The 21967-nt window shown below is 50.3% G+C and overlaps 1 protein-coding gene and 1 long non-coding RNA gene across 9 annotated transcripts in view; one reads left to right on the top strand and one right to left on the bottom strand.

The window, feature by feature from the left end:
• Elp4 (elongator acetyltransferase complex subunit 4) overlaps positions 1–21967 on the top strand; it is a 195056-nt gene that overhangs the window by 156595 nt on the left and 16494 nt on the right. For 5 of the 8 annotated variants that reach the window (XM_063256731.1, XM_063256727.1, XM_013146774.3 and 2 more), the window contains one exon: positions 2751–2825. The exons of 2 other annotated variants lie outside the window; for them this stretch is intronic. In XM_063256731.1, the coding sequence (XP_063112801.1) occupies positions 2751–2825 (75 nt within the window). Of the gene's footprint in view, positions 1–2750; positions 2826–16396; positions 20244–21967 lie in introns of those variants that run through there. One more of the 8 variants, XM_063256728.1, reaches the window with a different exon arrangement.
• Positions 1–21967, bottom strand: part of LOC134477722 (uncharacterized) — a 43465-nt gene that overhangs the window by 14504 nt on the left and 6994 nt on the right. The gene's annotated exons all lie outside the window — the stretch shown is intronic.

Raw genomic sequence — 21967 nt, 5'->3', positions numbered from 1 at the left:
GCAGAAGGGGCAGCGAATAACCGAGATTGTCAGCAGGAAAGCACATTGAGCCGCCACGTGGCTCTCCAGGTTCCAGGGTGAAGGACCAAGAGAGGATGGGAAAAATAACAGACAAAAAGCTGGGGTCAGGGGAGCCCCCTCTCTCTCCGAATGGGAGGAAAGTGACTGTCCCTCACTGTAGGGCGTTTATTTATGCACTTTTCAAGTTAAAGTCACACTGTGACACCCCCTTATCCACTGCTTGGCTTGTCCTGGAGCTGCTGTTCTCTGGGCAGAATTGGCCCCGGGTGCTCTTTGCTTTCGCCCTGCACATGTGATCATTTCCAGCCTTAGGCTTCTCACAGCTGGAGGCTTTGTCCTCTTGCTCATTTCTTGAAAATTCTGGAGTCTGAGTTGACTATAGGAACCTTGAGCTAATAAGCTGTTGCCTCGCTCGGCTGGAGCATGGTGGGCAGCTCTGGGGGACGGGTGGTCAGCAAGGTCTGGGTTCCGTTCCCTGCACAGAGTGAGATGGTCACAGCCATGTGACCGGGCTCAGCCACCTTCTTGCTGCACGGGAGTATGGGAGGAGGGTGCAGCCCCCAGCCCCCTTCCCACTGGCTCCACACTCCTTTGTCAGGAAACGGCACTTTCCTGAATTGTGTAAATGTGAACTTTGACGACAACCTTTTCACCATCTTCATCTCTGCTGGGACAATGACTTGAGTTCTAGGTGAACTTGCCCCAGGAGTCCAGCCGAGGCTAACAAGGGGACGGCCAGGGCAGCTGTTAGACCAGCTCCTCAAAGGCCAAGTGCGCTGGAATCCTTGAACAGCTTTGCTTCACCACCAGTGATGGGGCACTCGCCACCGCCCACTTGTCCAGGTGGGCAGGCCAGGGTGCTGCACTCTCCCACACAAAAGCATGAAACAGGAGCTGGGCTGAAGACCTGCCGAACCTGTTCCTCAAGGAGAAATTTGACCCAACGATGCATCCTGGGGGTACTGCTGCTGGCTGGCAGGAGGCTGTGCTTCCTCAGGCCTCTCCAGTCCCCTGGGTCCATCTGGCCTTACTGCACAGCGGGACACTAGTGTGGGAAGGCAGAGCTCAAGGGCAGGTTCCCTGGCCAGGCAGCCACGCAGCAAGGGACTGCTGGATGGGTCTGCTTCTGGGGGCTCCACACACCCTCCTTCCCTCCTGCTCTGAGTCAGGACTGGAAGAGGTGCAGGGATGCATCTTCCCTTGCTTCATTCTCTCCCGACTGGGATCCATCTGACCAGCTCCCAGGCTGACATCCCCCACCAGCCTCTTGGAGGCCAGTAGGCTCCAGAGGTCCGTGGGGCTGCGCCAGGCAAACCACCCTCCTAGGCATAACACCTGAAAGCAGCCTCCGGGGCCACTTTAACAATTTGGGCCACAGGAATCTCTTGGTGCCCACCACGCCCTCTTCTCTGCCCACCGCCCCTCTCCAGTTCTTTCTGCCTCCCCCTAGAGATGCAGGGACAGGATGTCCTGTGCCTGAGCTGGTGTGGGACAGGGCTGGAATGCTGAGTTTCTGTCTGGAAGGCCCAGCCAGTCTTTGGATAGGTTCCTCCAAGCCCTCTCAGCACCTTGGACACCAGCTTCAAGGACAGCATTTCTGCTGTATTTGCATAAAATGGAGTGCTATTCTACCATGAAGAAGGATATGCTTGATCGTTTGTAAGAAGATGGATGCACCTTGAGACTGGGATGTTAAGTGGCATCAAACACACAAGCTCGGATATCACTTGGTTTCTCATATATGAGAAATGCAGAGTGTAAATAAAGGGCAAAATAAAACACAGAAAAAAGAAGAATGAAATCTCCTCACATCACAAAGACCAGTGTCCCTACCACGCATCCCCCACAATATCCCATGTGAATGCAGGGGAGGGGAGGAGATGAGGCTCTCCTGGCAAGGACAAGCCTGGCCTCCAGGCTGAGGCCCCTCAGGCCTCATTCCATCCCTTTGTCAGGACAGGGTCCATCCTGTCCAGCAGCACAGTGAGCCCTCTCCGCACTGCCATGGGAACAGGTGGTGGCATGTGCTGAGCACAGTCCTTGGGAAGCTCTGGGCCTACCTGACAATGAATGACCATTGGGGCCCCTACCCCCGGACAAAGGCCAAGATTAGGGGGTGCTCAGGAGGGAGGGCGAGCTGCCGGCAGCTTAGACAGAGTGGATCACATTGAAAGCTAGATGGTTCTGCCAAAAGGAGACTGGGCAGAGGTTGGGATTTGGGAAACTGAGGCAGCCTTTTCTGCAGGGCAAAGGAGGCTGGGAAATCAGATCAGGGAGCTGTGGAGGCCAGAGTCAGGACTCTGACTTCTAGCATGGTGTGCAGGCCTTCAGCAGTGACCCCTGTGAATGGAGTTTGGGGGAACTGGCACTCAAACAAGGGAGAGAAGAAGGTGGTAGAAAGGACACCAGAGACGGGAAGAGATGCGGAAGGGGCCCCCATGGGAGGGGGGTGGTAAGCAGGTGGTGACCATTTGCGATTGGGTGACCAGTCTTCATGTGTATTGAGGGCAGTTTGCCTGCATGTTCCAGACTGCGTGCCTCAAGACACAACCCGTCAGCTCCCCGAGTCCCCAGGGGGCTGTCCAGTCAGGTAAACTGAGGAGCACAGCAGAGGGCAGTCCCCACCGGCAAATGGAAAGCAGGCGTCCTAAGAGAAGAATGCATGCCCTGCTCACGGTGTGTTTCCCTGAGCATCTGATGATCGCAGCACCTTTGTGTTCTATGTCTAGTCCTATAGACTCAGAGTCCCCAGAAGCAAACTTCGGAACCCTGGTCCTCACTGTACGATGGGAGCAGATGGATATGTAAGTGTATCGTCTTTTTCTTCATAAACAATAAAAACCCAAAGCACACTCAGGGTGAAGTCTTTTGAGTGGAGAATGGCTTTCTCGGGGAAAGACAGCCCTCAGCCTGAGCCTAGGCTTTGAAGTATGGTAGCTCCAGTTTCAGCATTTTCGAATGACCCCTGAGGTTGGCTCTGGAGCCTTCAGAGACACCAGTGTCTGTATCCTCGGCTTCAAGCTTTATCTCTAAGCACTCTTTATCAGAGTGCTTTTTATTCTTTCCTTTTCAGTAGTCCTGGCACGAAGCCCCCAGTGTCCATACTCCTCGTGGTGGTGCTCCTTTGTGACTCTTTTCATGCCTTCCTCCCCATATTTTGCCCACCTCCATGTGAGAACCATCTTATCTCCCTGATTCCTGTTATCTGTCTTATTTTGTTCATTGTTTATGATTTGGGCTTTGCATAGAAGAGAGTGACCTAAGATAAAGGGATTGCTTTGAGAGAGTAGTGGGGTACTCCATGTGCTCTCTGTAGCAAAGTGCTCCTCCTCTAGGACTAGAAGATAAAGCGACCCTTCTTAGTGACTACCAAAAGGGCTTTTTCTGGGCTTGTACCTTACTCTAAACTTCTTAGATGACCGGGCCACAGAGGCGACTGTGTTCATGCTTATTCCGACCAAGCCTCCCATCTGCGTAATCTCAGTGTCACTGTGGAAGGGAAACGATTCTCCCCGCCTTTCACTTTGTGCATCATCTGTGGCAAAGCACCAGCTGCACTGAGCCACCTGGGTGGGCAGGGTTGTGCCTGGGTGAAACTCAGATCCTCTCACCATAACCCGAAGCCTCTGAAAGAGGCACTTGCCAAGTTCACAGGCAGACACATACATCTTCCCCCGCTCCTGGCCCTGAGGGGAGGCCGAGGAGTGGGTCTGCCCTGGGGGACCCCCCACACACACACCTCTAAGCACAGTAGCATCTGAGGCCTGAACCCCTGTGAGAGTCTTCCGAAGCTTCCAGACAGCACTCACAAAAGTGGCAGCTTTCCCTCCAGCCATAAAACAGTGTCAATACAAGTTTAAAAGCCATTTGCATTACGCCTCTCCTAGTGTTCAAATAGTGAGATGACAGAAAACATTTGGTTTTGTTTTTTCTGTATTACATATTTGGATGCATTGTTAATAAATTTATTTCAAAGCAAGTTTTTTGGTATGATCAGGTTTACTTTACAGTTCTTTCTGAAGTTACTTATAATAATAAAAAAGACTGTATAATATGCTAAAAGGAAGAGGGTTACCTATACTCTTCCTTTTAGGAAAAAGAAATTCTAGGAAATTGGGGATGAGGAGAACACTTTCAGATTTTTATTTTGTACATATATTTACATTGTATTATTTTAGATCTTATTTATTGTAAGTGCATGTTACTGTTATACTTTTTTCAAAGTTTACATAATTGTTTTTAAAGAATGAAAGCAGATAGTTTCCTTAGTGGCTATTTACACATGTTAGAAACTGAGTATTTTTGAACACAGAGACTCTGTTAAGAAGCTTCAGTGTGCCCATTGCCTAGTTGGAACAAACATCAGCACTTGAGGTAACATCAGTGAAACCTGTGCCTCCAAGCACCCTCCCCCTGCCCTGGAAACTGGCAGTCGTGTGCATCCCCGCTCTCCCGCCCGGTCAGCACTGCTGTCAGGGCACCAGCTGCCCTGGGACGCCATCGGCAGCGGTTGCTGGGTGATGGGCGGAGCGGCAGCCTGGCTGCCTGTACCTCTGCGTTTATTCATCTAGATTAATGATGTGGACCATCATAGACAAACAAGGCACTTGTTATACAAATAGGCTGGCTAATGCATTTCAGGAAATTTTAAGATTTTCCTTAGCATTCGTGTGTACTTTTAGTGCTTTTAACCTTGAGCGAGATATAGATTGTTTGGAAAGCAAAATTAAAGTTAGCTGAAAGGGTACAGTGTGATCTCCTTACTCATGATAAATTGTGCCCTGGATCTTAGAGGTCCACTGGACTTTTTGTTTGAATTGTTTCCTAGCAGATAGAAATAAGCTGTGGAATAATTCTTTTATATTATATCACCTCTGTCATATAAGTTAGAGAAGAAAAATCTCAAGTTATTCTTCAGGCTCTTTATTCTTCATGTTTCACATTTCAAAGGGAAATTAAACCCAAGAGAAATGGGTTCACCAGTCACTGCAGCTTGCGTTAGGATTTGTCTGTTCATCTAAGGACTAAGAGAGCCCTATGCGCCGTGTATCTGAGCACTTCACGGCCCGTGCGTGGTGACACACCATGCGCACCCCGGGCCCTGAACAGATTGTCTCCGCAATCAGTATCTATGTACTGAGTTAGCAATAAAAGTATATATGGGCCGATTTCCTCAGGCTCTGCCTAACAGAGGCGTTGCAAAAACAAAATGAAAATAGAGATAATCAGTTTAAGAACAAAATGTAAAACATCACCTTCGATACAGAGTCTAATAATAATTATGGACGTCAGAACTGGCATACTAAAATTGAACTTTGTTGTTGTTATACTCTGCTGCCTTTGTGTCTGGTTATCGTGGAAACCGGTGGGGGAACATTGGGCCTTCATAGGTGGGTGCTTTGGCTAGTCCATGAATGAATGTCAGCCATCAATGAAGCTAGTTAATTGATCCTCTCACTGTAACCCTAACCAGCCATCAACCTTGTTCTCTCAGGCATTTCTGTCCAGGCCAGTGGGATTAACCAGAGCGTCAGCTGGCTTGAGATGGCATGGCCCAGCAGCGGGAGGCCTCATTCTCCAGGGCCATCTGGTCTGCAGCACCATTTCTCTGGCTGAAAACTGACACTCTCAGATGGCCCGGTGGCCTTTAGGCAGCAAGAGTCTGGTGCTCAGGGAAGGCCAGTCAAGTGGGTCCGGCAACGATATCTACAAGGGTGGAACAGGCACCCAGCCCTCTCATCTCCCTCCAAGGCTCTGACTCGGTAGCATGTGGACCAGCTCCTGTGAAGGAGCTCCTGGCACAGCACCGGGGAGTGGGGGTGGGGGGCAAGAGGTGTTTCATCCTGGTGTGCTGCCACAGCAGAGTGACAGAAACTCAGTTCCTTATTAGCAGGGCAGGCTTAGTCTCACAGTGCCAGAGCTGGGCTGTCCAGAATCAGCTTCTGGGAAGCCAAGTGTCTGGGAAGGCTTTTCACTAGAGACAGGGCCAGCTCTATTTCCTTCTGGGGTAGAAGAGAGGGTGATAGTACTAATGGTGGTCAGGTACTGATCCGCACAGAGCATGTGTACCCATCCTCCTCACCACTGCCTCACACTGTTGCATTGGAGGGTATTTCTATGAGACTGGGTGCCAGAAGGCCTGTGTCATGATTCCTGAGGAAACTCCCAGCTCCCAGTGTCTCCCTAGGAAGAAAAAGAAGCCTCTGCCCACCTCACATCCAGCGTTCTGATTTGGGGTGCAAAGGACCCTGGGGACTGGCTTCTGTGCACTTCTCATAGAGCACAGGCGGGAAGCACCTGGGGACGCCAGATGCCTGGGGCCCACTGAGAACAGAGGAGCTGCACAGGGCGCCACTCCAAGCCACCTCTGATATAGTAGACACAGGCCAGCTCTCCCTGAGGAGATAGAGCATGGAACCAGCATTCCGTGACTTCAGGGGGGTCCATGACTGCTTTCTTTCCAGCCCACCTGGGGTAGTGATGAGAACCATCATATACTAGATGCCTAGGGCCACTGAGAACAAAAAGGAGCTGCCCAGGGGGCTGGTGTCCTGCTGCTCCATACCTCCCTGCAGCAGGGAGATGCCCAAGGAAGCAAGAGTTTGTGAGCTCCTGAGCAGAAAGAATCAGCAGGTCCCACCAAGAGGGACTCTTAACACACATCCAGAGAAGGCATGGCCACAGAGCAGGTTTGAGACTCCCAAAGTCCCTTGCTGGCCTGATTGGTGGAAGTCTCTTCTGGTACAATGCCAGCCTGAAAAAACCAGGAGCAGAGGCTGTTTCTGCAGATGTGGATACAAATACAGTCACGGGGAACATGAAGAAACCAGAGCAGCAGCGCCCAAGCAAAGGAACAAAGTAAATCTCCAGAAACAAACTCATACACAGAGATGTGTCAATTACTGACAGAGAATGCACAGTAACCAAGATACAGAGACTCGAGAAAAGTGCATGGACACAGAATTTGAACAGAGAGTTAGAACACATAAGAGAGAACTGAACAAATCTTAGAGCTGAAGAATGCAAGAACTGAACTGAAAATTCAGTAGTGGGTTCAACAGCAGACTTGGTCAAACCAAAGAAGATTCAGTAAACTTGGAGACACAGCTTTTGAAAAGATCTATTCAGAAGAACAGAAAGACTTCACATCAGAAAATGTCACGGGAGACAAAGAAACGCATTATACAGTGGTCAAAGGATTAATTTGCCAAGAAGGTATCATTGTAAATGTTCTTACACCCATTGGAGCACCTAAATTATGAAACAAACATTGACAGCATTGAGAGAATTAGGTAGCAGCACAACGCTAACAGGGGATTTAATACGCAGTTTTCAGCAGTTAGCAGAACCTCGAAGCAGAGATCAGGAAGGAAGAGGGACCTGGACAGCCTGCAGACCGGAGACACCAGACACACAGGACATCCGCCCAACAGCAGCAGAGCACAGCTCCTCTCCTACAAACACTGAGCGGTCCTCACAGTAAGTCCCACACCGCTCGAGACAGACCTGCACGACTGACAGCACACCAAGAGGTTTCCTCAGCTCAGGGGAATAAAGCTACGCATCCACAGCAGAAGGAAGTCCACAAGGATGTGAGGAAAAAACAAAACATTTTCAGCCAGTGGGTCAAAGAACTTGAAAAGGAAATTGGAAAACATTTTAAGATGAAAACAAGAACACAACACATCAAAACTTAGATACGTAAGAGAGAAGTTTATAGCAATAAACAGCTACATTTAAAAAGAAAAGGTCTCAATAAGCTAACTAAATTCAGGGATCTAGAGAAAAGAACAAAGTAAGCTTAAAGGTAGAAAAAAGGAAGAAATAAAGATTGGAGCAGAACTAAATGCAGTTAGCCAGGCAAGGTAGTGCATGTCTATAATCCAAGCACCTAGGAGGCTGAGGCAGGAGGATCACTCCAAGTTTAAGGACAGCCTGGGCTGCGTAGTGAGTTCAAGGCCATCCTGAACTACAGAGCAAGACCCTGTCTCTAAATAAATAAATAGATGTAATTAAGGTTGGTTTTTTAAAAATCTCAACAAAACTATAAGCCTTTAGCTAGACTAAGGAGTAAAGAAGGAAGACTCAAATACAATTATAAATTAAAGCAAAGCCATTACAATTGATGCTACAGAAGATAAAAGGGCTAGAAGATGAGTTGATGACTATGAACCATGGGAAGCCTACAGATGGAGCCAAGAAGAGATGCATAAGTTCCTAGAACTATATAACCTAACAAGACTGGGCCATGAGGAATTTAAAAAGCTGAACAGAGCTGTAACTGGTAAGGAAATTCAAGCAGTAATCAAAAACCTTCCAACAAAGAAAATCCCAGGACCAGATGGCTTTCCGGGTGAATTCTACCAAACATTTTTTAAAAGAATTAGCGCCAGTTTTCCCAAACTCTTCCAAAAAATTGAAGAGGCAGGAACACATCCAAATGCATGTTATGAAGCCAGAATTATTCCGATTCTAAAGCCAGAAAAAGATACCACACGAAAAAAATACAGACCACTATTTCTCATAAATGTAAATGCAAAATTCCTCATGAAACACCTATCGAACTATTCAACAGAACCCTAAAATGAGATTTACTCCTGTGACCCAGGGTTGATTCTGCACAAAAATTAGCCTGACACAGCCCATTTCAAAGGATAGAAATTACTTGACAGAAGCACACTTTCCTGATAAAAACCCTAAACAGCGCTGGAATAGAAAGGAATTAAAAGGTGGTGTGCACTACAGTGAGGAGCCAAAAGCCTTTCATCCCCAGGTGGGAGCCAGCGCGGTGCTCGCTTCTGCCGCTCCCATCCCTCAGATTACTGGACACCTAGCCAGGGCCTCTGGGCAGGGAAACAACAGAAACCATGAAGGGCATCCAAGTCGGGGATAAAGAAATGACATTGTCTCCATTTGAAGTGACATGATCTTATGTGTAAAATTTCCCAGCAATCACACCAGCACGTGTACATGCACACCCCACTACCTATAAGAACAGATTGCAAGATGAAAAAGAGCATACAAAAATTATGTGTATGTCTGTACACTATCACTGAACCCTAAGAAAGCAATCCTATTTACAAGGTGTCAAAATGAATAAAATACTTAGGAATAAACCAGGAAGGCAAAAGATTTGTATACTGAAAACTGCAAAATAATGTTAAAAGAAAGCAAAACAGGCACACATACAAAAAAAAAAAAAAAGAAAGAAAGAAAAGAAGCCAGGTGTAGTGGTGCATACCTATATTCTCAGAGTTTGGGAGACTGAGGCAGGAAGATTTCCATGAGTTCAAAGCCAGCCTGAACTGCATAGTGAGACCCTGTCTCAAAAAAACCCAACCAACAAATTGCATGCTGATAGATATGAAGATGTTGTATGGTTACGATGTCTCTACTACTCAGTAATCTATACTCAGTGCAATCCCTACCAAAAATATGAATGGTGTTTTTTATAGAAATAGGGAAAGAATCCTAAAATTCACATGGAGCCATAAAGGACCCCATACAGCCAGTCATGAGAAAGAACAACAAAGCCGGAGGCCTCACATTTCCTTTTCAAAATACATTACAAAGCTAAGCGGCCAAAACAGCACGACCCAGCACAAGGCATGCACAGAGCACTGCACAGCCCGAAGGAGGCAGGTGAGGCAGCAGGGAGGGAACGGGGTCTCTCCCACAAGCAGCATTGGGCGAAATGCACACCCACTTGCAAAAGTGTGATATGGGCATCATCGCACACCACACATGAAACTCAAACCAAAGTGGACTGAAAACCTCGGCATGAGGCCTGAGTCCTTAAACATGACATTGGGTTGATCAGTGACTCCTTGACTGTGACCCAAGAGGATCAGGCAGAGAAAGCAGAAACAGACACATGGTCTATGTCAGACTAAAACCTGCACGCTGATGGCTCAGGCCGCAGAGTGAGGGTGCCCGTGGGATGGAGACCAGACCTCGGACACAGGAAGCCTCGATGGAAGTGGCCAGGGGCTGCAATCGTAGCCCATAGTAGGCCCTTGCCTGCTGCACCCGAGACCTAGGCCCAGGCCCCGCACACCAAGAGTAAAAGAAAACCGAAGTCAGAAGGGCGAAGGACTGGGGAAGGAGACGCAGGAGATAGCAACTGGTTTGCGGGCAGATACCATCTGTCGCCAGTCATCCGGAAGTACAAACCCAAACCGCAAAGAAGGCTTGGGCCCCACGAGGTATCACCGTGCCCACGGTCACCAAAGCCACTGGCACGATGGCCACCATCAGGACAGTGGAAAGCAGCAAGTGTCCTGGAGCGGCCAGGCCCTTGTGTGTTACTCAGGCAGTGTAAACTGTGCTGTGCTGTGGAATACAGCACTGGGTGCCCCAAATAATCCCTGCAGGTGCAGAACCTGCTGCGAACGGTATCCCAAAGAGGCGAGATGTGGGTCTGAAAGAGACACTTGCACTGCACCTCTCCCAGCGACAGGAGATGGGAAGGCCTGGGAAACATTAGCGACCAGGGAACAGGGCCAGCAGTGGACACGCACAGAGGTGTCACTCAGCCCAAAAAAGGAGGACCTGCCTGCTATGTGTCCCAGTGACTCAGAGCACACTGAGCTACATGAAGTAGACAGACAGAGGCGTGATTCTGCCGGTGTCTAAGGCAGACTCAGCCGAGCAGCAAGCCCCATGGTGGGCACCCAGAGTGGGAGGAAGGGGAAGCGGAAGTGGGGGTCGGTGGACGTGGGCTTCAGTCCTGCAAGCTGAAGAAGTTAGGAGCTCTGTGAAGGGCCCTCTACTTGGAACTGACAGTACTGTCAACGCAGAATTTTGCTCCGAATGCAGAAAAACCTGGTTATTTTGGTCTTGTGTGCCACCAGTTTCACCATGCATTTCATCACAGTGTGAGGATGGAGCAGGCTTATGGTAAAATAGAAAAGTGCGTGGGCTAATTATGATTCTGTAAATGTAACGATCTCTAAAAATACACATGGCTACACTACATGGAAGGGCAGCTTTCACTCAAGTCACCTTTATGCTTATCTTAAAATATGCAAAATCGCTGTTTATTACAGATATCAGAGTCGTTTTCATTTACTGTGGGTCAGTGTTTTATGGCACTTTATGATTTCTACCTGAGAGGTATTTCAAATACGATTTTCTGTGGTAGACACATTATAGAATTGCGACAAACATAATAAGTTAGCGCTACTTCTTCCAGTCCTTTTCCATGGTATCCAGGGTTAACAACAGTGAAAACTTTTTTAAGTAGAATGTGGTATTAGTTATACCTAATAATTTGAATTTTAGCACTAGTGGCTTTATAGACACTTGTTAAACTTCATGGTATATTGCCACTACCTGACAGTGGAAATCCCAGTTTTTAATGAGTCAGTTAAAATACCAGTAGATGGTGATGTCCCAAAATTATGCGTCCACCCGCTGACACCCATGGTGTATCTGTCGCCTGCATCATTTCTTCCTGTCTGTCCCCAACACTCACACTTTGCCAGACCACAAGCAAACCGCAGTCGGATGCTTCATATGGCCTTTTGTTGGGTTGACATACACAGAACACTGATCTGAGTGTTCACCCAGGGTTTCTGTTTGCTTAATCATTACTCAGTGACGAACACAAAAATCACTTTTTTCCAAATTCATACATGCACTTTGCTCTGAGGCTTTAAAACAGCAACTCTGGTTGCCAAGAGAGGCTTCAAGAAAGCCAGGATTATACCCAGAGGCACACAGCAATCATTCTCAAATTGGTACTGAATTATCTGATTTGGCTCTGTGGCCTCAAGTTCATCACCTAATTTCCAGAGCTATGATTCACTTTCATTTATGAAAATGTAGTCTGTTACAAGGAAAGTTTCCCCTTCTCGAGTTTTTCCAGTAACGCTTCCACGTATCAATAAACTCTTGGCACATTTTAGTCCCAGAGGGCAGATTTGATTTGGCAACCTAAGGAATTTTGATATATTTAAGGAGGTGCGAAGTACACATTGGCAACATAAACCACATAAGTTTAAACTCAGTTGACTTTTACATGCCAAAGACGATGGCCTGCCAACTGTTTAATAGTACACAATAACTGCTCAGTGACATGCGTTGATCGCGGCAGAGCAGCTTGCCGTGCTTCACCCTGGATTGCAGAGATGTAGTCTCGCCCTATGGCGCCTTAGCAAGAAAAGCAGGTTGTCTGTGGCTTTCGCATAAGCCGGTAGGAAAACAATGATGTGTTAGCCATAGCAAAGCTGAGCTGTAGCTTAGCTTCCACAGTTTCAGTACCGCCAGCTGACTGAGGATGGGAAAATAGTCTGGAGTTGGTTACTGTAGACAGTCTCTCAATTGCTTGGAACAAAATTAATTTGGACGTTCAGTGAGTTCGGGAAGCCTCTCTTGGGCTTTCTTTTCCGTTCACATTTTAATGCTCTTGTTGATCATGTTAACCGCCCCAGCACTGTGCACGTCTTTGTGTGTATATGGTGCTGTGCAAGCCCTACCTCGTGTAAGCCCCCCCTCGTGTGTACTCACATACAGAGATGCATGGGGGGAGAGAGAAAGTGCAGTGCAGCTTCCTCTCTGAGGAGCTTCCCGGCCGCAAAGGAAGCCATGCAGGGGAGTGCACAGGTGCCATGCGTGCAGGCACGGGGTCTGCTAGACACACTGTGCGGTGGGTGCACAACTGGAGGACAGGAGGAGGAGCCGAGCCAAGGACCAGGAAGGCTCATCCCAGAGCCTGCTGTCCATGGTGGCACAAGCAGGGAGCTGAGGCGAGGTGGTGGGGGGTGGGGGCGGGGCGGTGGAGAAGGAGTCAGGCCCTGGCCTCTCGGTATGGAGTTGAGAGCAAAGGCCCAGTTGGCATTTTACGGTGCCCTGTGCGTATGGACAGACCGGTGTGGACAGGCCAGTGTCTTTGCCCCTGTGAAACCCGTTGGGATGCCAGGGCCACTTCAGAGGACCTGACACAGGGCAGAGAGCTGGCCCAGGAGAGCTGCAGTTTTCTGGGAAGGTGCCCACGTGTGCGAGTCAGTGCTCATGGGCAGGAGGCAGTGGTAGGTGTCTTCAGGGCGACCCCCATAACAGGCACAGGGGTGCATGCCAAGTGTGGCACTGCACTCCAGTCAGTGCAACAGCGACTGGTTCACAGAGCATCGAGGAATGACGTTGCATGCAAGCCCAGGCCAGAGGGTGGCGATGGCGGGAAGGACAGGTTGTGTCACAGGGAAAGCCTGCTCCAGTCCTCACAAGGTGGAGCGTACCAAAGCCTTATGACTGTTACCTAGGACCCGCTTTCCCTCTGCACCGAGGTGTATGGATGTGGGACATGGTCCTTGGAGACAAGCCGCTACCGTCGGTTCTACATCAAGCAGTCTTCCACTGAGTTCTTGCAGTGCTCTCAAAGGCATCCGTGCCTGCATCTCAACAGGGTCTCCCAGAAGGCAAACCAAACCCTGCAGCTCGATTTTTGGCTGGCACTGGGTGTGATGAGCACTGAGCTGCAAAGGTTGGGGCAGTCATTGGTTGCGTACGGTGGGCACAGGAGCCATGACACCGCTGCACGCTTGCACAGAGCGGCGGGCTCACGGCTCAGCACAGAAAGGCCAGGCAGGCCTGGGATCAGGAGGGTACAAGTGGGATCGGGATGGTCGCCAGGAGGCCACCAAACCAGGAAGGGCTTCCTGACAGGAAATGGAAGTCAGGGCAAGGGGCTGAGGTGGCTGGCTTGGGCAGCAGAGTGGGCACTGCCCTGGCTGAAGAAAGCCTCACTGAGGGGGTCAGCAGGCGCCTGGACAGGTACAGAGGGTCCAGAGGACATTAGAGGTTCCCACAGGACTCTGGGGGCAGCACTTAGTGAACATGGTATGGACACATGGATGGCAGCGGGGAATGGAGGCAGGGCTGCTGTCAGTTTAAGTCTGAGAAGAGACACAGATCAAGGAGAGCGGGCTGAAGGAGGATTCCTCACCCTTGGCTGTTGTGCGCGGCCCTGTGTGTCGTCAAGTTGGTTCTGCTAGTGACATAGGGAAATGAAACGCCCAGCCTATTAAGTCCAGTACACATTCGTGTTCTCTAAAATGGAAGAAGGAATTTTAGGAACAATGGAGGTTAAGAGCAGAATGTATTTATTAAGAGAAAGCAAGCTTCTGTCTGAGAGATTGAAGGGGTCCTAAGTGGGTTGCCAGGGACTCTGTCTTTTCCGGGGACTTTTATAGAAAATCATGAGGTTAGATGGGTCAAAGGTGGGGAAAAACGAGAATTTGCAAGGTGGGCATAAGGCGGGACAGAATATGGTCAACCAATAAGGTTAATGGCTCAGGTAAAATTGATTAAATTAGGAGCAAATGGGGGAGCTAGATACATAGTAATCAGGCAGGCTTAACAGCAGGGACACTTCCTATAGGGGTGGGATGCTGACTTCTGACTTCCTCAGAGTGATGGAGAACTATCTGGACTGTCCATCCTTAGGATGTGGGTGTATTTGCTTTGCCTTTTGTCTTAAGATCTGGCCCACCGCAGGAGGTGATTGTCTCTTCCAAGGCTGCCAGGTATCTGAACTTCTGCTCTGGCTCCTTTGAGGGCCCAGCCCTGTCTGACTGACTATAATGTTTCCAACTAACTCAGCTGCCTGTGACACTAGGAAAGCTTTCCTGCCTCAGTGTGGACCTGAATTTCCTACACACATCCACATGATGATTATTTCAAATTGCTTCCTCTATCAGGGATTTCTAATTCTAACAAACGATCTTTTAAACCTCTATTGTTTAACTTCTATTTATATCCATCTCTGGAAGGCTTTTCCTGTACTTCAGCGCTCAGTGGAGTCAGGCACAAGAAGCAGAGAACTGGGGGAGAAAGCCTTTCTCCCTGGAAATACTCAGGAAAAACTAAAGATGTAAATTTAACCACCCCTAGTGCCTGTGACTAGAAAGCAGAGGTTGCTCGGCTGACCATTCACTGACCCTGGGCAGAGCCGCTCCAGCTGCTGCTTCCCTGCTGCTCCAGGCCCTTGCTGGAAGCGCTTCCTGGAAGCAGCCTGTGCGCTGGTACTTGCTCCCAGCCCTGTTGCTGGGTTCCAGGCAGGTGGGACAGATGGTGGAGGAAATCAGGCTCCAGGGAGCAGTGTGGGCCCCGCAGCTGCTGCTCAGGTGGGCATGTGGGCGCAGAGCGGCCTCCTCCACCCATGGGCAGGAACGGACTGGGGCGGCCTGCTGGGTGGGCTTGTGAGTTCACAGTGGGGGCTTCCCAGACAGATGGAGGGTGTCTCCAAAAGAGTATCCTTTCTTCTCATTGCTTTCCTTACCTTTCTCACGCACCGTCCCTCAGGCCTCGGGATGCAGAGGGCTTTCAGAGTCCTTTTGATCATCTGGGCATGACCCATATCACTCTGCCTTCTTCTTGGGGCACCCCCTGCCGACCCCCACAGGAGTCTTCTGTGGCCACCACTGTGCTTTCCTCTCAGCTTCTGTGGCTTTTCTGGGCCTTTAGCTCCAAGTGACACTCGGCCCCCATATCTGCATGTCCTCTCTGCTGTCCCCTCTTAGCCCTGCATTTGGCTAAGTGTGCAAAAAGTTATTCCTCTCCTTAAAGCCCCCCACCCAAGAGAAGTAGCATCTGGATGCCAGCATCTGTGCATGATGAAGGCTGGGAGAAGCTGGAGAATCTCCAGTCCTCGTGTTTTACTTTACAGATGAGAAGAGGCTGTCTCAGAGAAGCGTCTCCTACACTCATGCCACACCCTCCCCAGCTTGGAGGCGCATGGCTTTCTAACCCAGAAGGGCAGTGAGAGTCACTTCAGCACCTGTTTGTAAGCTGGCCTGGGGAAGCCAAGAACACTGCGTGAAGGCTTCATGATTTGTGATCTCAGCGCCAAGTGCCTTGGTCCATCCTGCGCTGGTCCAGCCACCACTCTTAGCTGACATTTGCAGCTTCTGACACCCCAGCTTCCGTCCTCCTTCCACTCTGCTTTTTGGAAAACCTGGGTAGAAACAAACAGGACCAAAGCAAAGCACAGGACGCAGAGTCGCCTGTCACCCTATGCAGGGAAGCAAAGCAGAATCATCACTTCTGTCCCGAGCACTGGATTTGCAGGGAGAGGAGAAAGAGTGTGCCTCGAGTTTGCCATTGCAAACACTTCCAAAGGGTTTTCTAGAGTGAATGCAGTGACTCAGGGACTCTCAGGCCTGGCCTCTGACTTCAGTGTGACCTTCCGCCCAAGCCTGAGGCCTCTGGGTGGCTTCACACCATGGTCTCAGAGAGACCAGGCCACATCTCAAACTGAACCTCCTCTGCTTCTCAGGTCCCTGTCAGCATCCAGTGTGAATCCCCACCCAGCCACCCTCCTCAGTCCCTTTGTCCTCACTACCCGCCCTGATGTCTTCTGCTTTTCCATGTCCAGGATTTGCCAGGGCTCTGCCAAGTCCACACAGAACTTTGGGTGTTTGTCACTGCTCCTGTAGTCCCTCTCTGAGAAGAGTGTTTCAGCATGCTTCCACTTAGTGCTTCTGGACCAGGAGAGGCCGCTGACAGCTGAAAGCACCAACACAATCTGCGAGGAAGGGGCTGTGTCCATGAACCCAGCAGCGTTCACATCTGCCCACGAGCACGAGGACACCGGGTGTTCCAGCACTGCCTGGGGAGAGCGGCGGGATCGTTACTCTGTCCCCTCTCCAGCAGCCAGAGTAGCCATGTGGCGACATCTCAGGGTGAGCATGCAGGTGCTGCCTTTGAGTGCATCTTCTGAATTTCCTATATTCTGGCATCCTCCTGTAGCAGACATGCATATTCCCCTTCCAGCCCTGCTCCCCACCTCTGCTGCCACTGTCAGAAGCATCCCCCCATATCTCAGCACCAGACAGCCTTACGGGGGAGCCCTGCCTCGCATGCAGCAGCCCAATCCCCACACCCATATCAGCAGGGAACCCAGAGGAACTCTCTGGATGCTGTTCTCTGTGTGCCATCACCTCTCATGTGCTGCTGTCCTGCTGGGACACTGCAGTGGCTTCCGTCTCAGGAGGGCACCCTGCCCCTACTCTGCACCCACCCCATCACTGCTTCCACTCACTAGGCCACAGCGGCTTCGCCTTCTGCTCCTCCCAGGCAGGGGTGTAAGACCCAGCTCCTGCACTGCAGCCTTGTCCAGAAGGACCTCCAGAAGAGCCACCCGGACCAGCTTGTCCACGGTCTCCCTCTCAGCCCCAAGCAGTGACTCCCCAATGACAGCAGTCTGCCTGGAGTTAGAGCAGGGCGCCTTCACAGTGCTTCCCGGGAAGGAAGCCAAGGTTTGTAAAAGAAGTGCTCGATTGCTGGATTCTAGAAACAGAGGGAAAATACAAAATGATATGGAGCAACTTGGCTACCGAGGAAGAATATGCTTGCAAAAAGCCAGAACAGGGGAGGATGTGATATAGTACTCAGGAGCCAGCCTGAAGAGGATCTACACAGCCAAAGCTGAGTTTGCAAAGGACTGAGTTAAACCCATAGGGTAAGTCAATGCCCGCGTGCCCCTGCATGACCATAATCAAAGCAGCCACAGGCAGGGAGCTAGAGAACCTCTCACAGACACCACCGTCACAATCCCTGGCCGAGTGGGAAATGTAGCGGTTAAAGTGAGGAGAAGCAGATCTGTGGGTGTACAGAGTCTCTCGGCCAGGATGCTCCCCATTCCCGAGGGAGCGGTCACAGCACCCCTCTGCAGAAGCTTGACAGCTGCCAGCTTGCCCTGCAGGTGCAGGAACTCACCTTAGCGCCCTCAGTGCCCTGGGCCCTGGCTGGAGGAGCTCGGAGCAGGGACGGCCCAGAGAGCAGAGCTTGAACTGGGCCCTCCAGACACAGCTGCCTGAAGGATGGCTCAGGAGCACTGTGCAGTGCCCTGCAGTGGAGAAGCTGAGGATTTGCTGCAGACTGGAGGGTGAAGGAGAGACAGTAGCCAGTGCTAGCAGGGTCCCTGAATAGGAGAGGGCTGTTGGTACCTGGTACCAAAAGTACCATCCGCGCTCGGTGGGACTTGTGTGGACACCGGCCATGTCCATCCCAATGGTGCCTGGTCCCTTCTCACTGCCTCTCCCATCCCTGGCTCCAGTGCACAGACTACAAGAGGTCAGCACCACTGCACAGCCGCTGCTCCTCAGGACCTTGAGGATGAATTTCCCAGCAGGAGATTTCGTTCAGACGGGAATCTATTTTTAAAATTTTTTTAAAAAGTAAACTACTTTAGAAAGCTCTAGAGTTACAGAAAATGTGCAGAGATAGTATTGATTATGGTCATGCAGAGAGTTCTCATCCACCCTAAAACTCTTTTCCTCTTACTGACATCTCACGTCACAATGAATGAAACACTCATGGCCTGCACTCGTGGAGGGAGCCATCCTGTACTCACGTCCCTTGGATTTTCATGGAGTTGCCTGGAGTCGTGTATTTTGTTTGGGAAGTGAGGTCACAGAGGCTGCATACCTGTGGCACTCTGGGTGGCTGGGACAGGTGGGTCTCAAGTCCAAGCCAGCCTGGGCAGCTTAGCAACTCTGTGAATAAAAACTCTCAGAATAAAACATCGGAAGGGGTCAGCCTGTGTAGATATGAGATGTGGGTTAAGAAAACCTCTCAAGTGACACAAGTGGACATGGCAGAGCTCGCCCGTGGCCGGTCTGGGGGCAGGCCCTCATCCATGCCTGCCTCCTCGTGGGCACCTTGCTCAGGGTTGCCTCCCTCCGTCCCATCCAAGTGGGTCACTTGTCACTCTCCGGGCATCCTCCTCCCTGCCGACCTTGTCACGAAGAGACCCCTGCTGGCCAGCTGGTCCCAGCCCAGGGGGCTGTCGAACTTCCCTCCTGGGACCCTGACTCCTGCTCGATGCTGCCGGGCACAGCATCCTCTCCAAGCTGCCCTGCTAGTCCATCCCCACCTGCGGACACCCTCTATGCAGCGCAAGGCCTCACGCAGGCCCAGTCTCCTTGCTGACTGAAAGAAGAAGAAGAGACAGTGGGGCAGTGGGGAGACCCAGGCACGAGAGGGGAGCACCAGTGCTTCCCTACTTCCTCCTGCTGAAGAGGGCGCCGAGGCTCCCAGAGTCTGTGTATCTGTGTAATTCACTTATTTTGCCCAGTTCTGCTTATCCTTTGACATGGTGAAATGTAAATATTTGTTAGCTGAGAAATCAGAAAAGGCTGTGATGTAATTACTGAAGAAGGTGGCTTGAGCCAGATTAATACTGTGAAACGTTCATTCCAATTCAGCAGTCAGAAAATCTGATAGAATGTCCAGGTTACCAACTTCATCATGGTCCTTTTCACTGGAAACTCACAGTGGCTTGACAAAGCAGTGAAAGAACAGTCCCCAGAAACACATGTCTGACCCACAGGCTGCCTTCAGGGAGGCGAGGACTTCAGAGCCTGCCTTCTATTCATGTGTCCACTTCCATTTTATTTCTGGTCACTGCCGAGAGCTTTGCTCAGCACTGATTTGCAGTGCCTGGAGCACAGCAAGCTTTGGAAGAGGATGAATCAAGTGGCCCTGGGTTCAGGGTCCCCTTCAGCAGAAATGAGTTTCTAAGGCAAAGGAGGGGTAGAGACCCTGTGGCCTGTTTCCCCACCGAACTCTTTGGACATGGCTGCAGACCTTCCCCCTCTGCCACCGAGTGTGCCAGTGCTAGCTATGGCACAGAGGTAGCCGCCTGCCACCTCCGGCTGATGGAAAAGCCCTGTCCCTTGCACCCGCCGCGTCTGCCTGTCCTGGCCCCGTAGCCCCAGGTCTGCAAGGGTGGCAGGAGCCTGGCTGATCGGCTCCAGCTATTCAGCGCCTCTTCCTGCTCATTTCCTGAAGCTGAATGTGCTTGTGCCGGTGCATACAGGCCCCTGCGCTCTGTCAGAGGTGAAGTGCCTGCAAACGCCACTTGAGTGCGGTTGAGAGTCCCCGGCTCGCTGCGCAGATGCCAGGCTGCTCTGAGGGGCGCGTGGCGGCCAAGTGGCTTGCGGATGCGCAGGTGCTGCTGTGGACTGAGTCTCTGGATCCGTGCAGCTGGAAGCACTGTTTTCAGTAGGAGAGCCGCGGAATAAATACGCTGTGATACCGGACACTGAAAAGTGCCTGTCATTTCTTTGGCTTTGTCTTAGAAATCAGTTTTTCCCCTTGTTGCCTTGAGTTTCCAGTGTGGGTACCCCTTTTCCCTTCCTAGTCTTGGTGATTTTCTAAAACAGTGCAGGATAGCAGTAAACATCGTTGATAAAATTTTTTTCTAATTCTGAGTCAAACCCTGGCTAGTGGTGTCCTTTTACAGTGTGATTCTGAAAGGCTCCCAACGCAGCTCCAAGTTTCTCAGCTTAGTCTTCAGCTTGCTATTTCAGAGGGCACTGGCCACTCCAGGTGGACTTTCCCACCTCTGGGTAAATCCCTCAAAGACTCACCATCCCCAACCCACCTCCCAGTGCCCATCACCATCACCTCTGCGATGCAGTCTGTCTGTGTTGTGCAGTCCTGTGTCCGGCACGGAGGCTGACGGTCCTGGAGATCACATAGACAGGTGTGTAGGAACACAGGCCAGTCAGTCCAAAGTGTGGGTGGTGACTGCATTCTGTTCCAGCTATACCCTGACAAGGATAGAAGTGGCCCATGTAGAATGTTCCTTGCTTTGCAGTTTTTTTAATCCAGCACAAGTTTTGTTAGGCAGTGTTTGCCACAGCTATTACATGAGGCCTCACTTCATATTGGGAGGTTTTAGAAGGAGTGATTAAGCTTTGATTTTCATTCTGGTGTTAAGGATATGTTGGCAAGGAGGTGTAACTTTAATAACATCCAAAGACATTAAATCACAAGTCCATGTCACCTACTGTAACATAGCCAGCTGTCTTCTTATGAGCCTCACTTTCACCCATTACTCTGTTCAATAAAAATTAACAAAATTGCACAGTATGACTTTAAATGGCTGGGCGTGCTGAGAACTAACTTTAATTTCTCAAGCCTGTAAAAGAACTAACAACAGTAAGTTTTGCCTAGTGTGTCCACATAAGCCATCGATCATTCTCCAGAGTGATGAATTTACAAGCCAAGAAGCCCTCCCCCCACTGCATTCTTCAGTGTTTCAGTTTGTCGCTTGTTCTGGGTGCCCACTGAACTGTAACTCTTCAAGAATCCTCTGCTTAATAACTGACCCTGTCCAGAATGTACAGGGCAGCTGTGTTAATGTTGGCATTGACTTCTGAGGGTGAGAAAGGATGCATGGTCTGGATAAAGGTGCCCTAATAAGAATTCACTTGCCTTTTCACCAGCTCCCAAGACACTGGAGCCCACTGTGGTTTAATGGATGCCTTCGCCGCCCTCTGCAAAGCGTGACACAACCCATCTCTTTGTTTTTAGTAAGACGGATTCAAATCTATCAGTACCATCGTTTTTCCTATAATTTACCACGCTCTCTTAAGTGGCTTCCAATCACAAGCCCGAGTGCTTTGTGTTCCTCAGCCTCCATGCTTGTTTGAAAGCACTGGAGATGGTGACACTCCCAGTGTCGTTAAATTCCCTGTGTCCTAAGTGCGCCTTTCTGGGGTGGGCTGCACTTCCTTCCCCTCAGCCTGCCCAGTGCCGGGGGTCCGGCTCCACTTAGGCCACCTGAATGCTAGGAAGAGCGAGGTTCCACTGAATGAGCTCACCCCACTCTGCCTGCCCTGAGAACACATCACCACCGCAGTGTTCCAGCCCCACGTAGTCTCACTGCTCCCAGAGAGGAGGCTACTGGGAGTCTCACCCCAGCGGAATAGGTGGGCTTTGGTCCTGAGAGTGGCACTTGATCTGTGTGCGATGGCAAGCACTGCCTTTAAACACACGGTGGTATCAAATTAAGTGTGCTGGGCACTTTCTCATGTGGCTGTATCAAAACATAAGGCAAGGACATTCCTTTTTCAAAGGTCTTTTCTTTTCATATGAGATTCACAGTAGACTCTACTTGTGTCCAGTAGTGTGCCCTACTTGTAGCACTGAATTG

This window comes from Cavia porcellus, unplaced genomic scaffold, assembly GCF_034190915.1.
Source record: "Cavia porcellus strain 051 isolate PalLab524CR breed Dunkin Hartley unplaced genomic scaffold, mCavPor4.1 scaffold_9, whole genome shotgun sequence".
Classification (NCBI taxonomy): Eukaryota; Metazoa; Chordata; class Mammalia; order Rodentia; family Caviidae; genus Cavia; species Cavia porcellus.
Note: the sequence above shows the minus strand (reverse complement) of the source record. Positions and strands in the feature narration are given on the sequence as shown.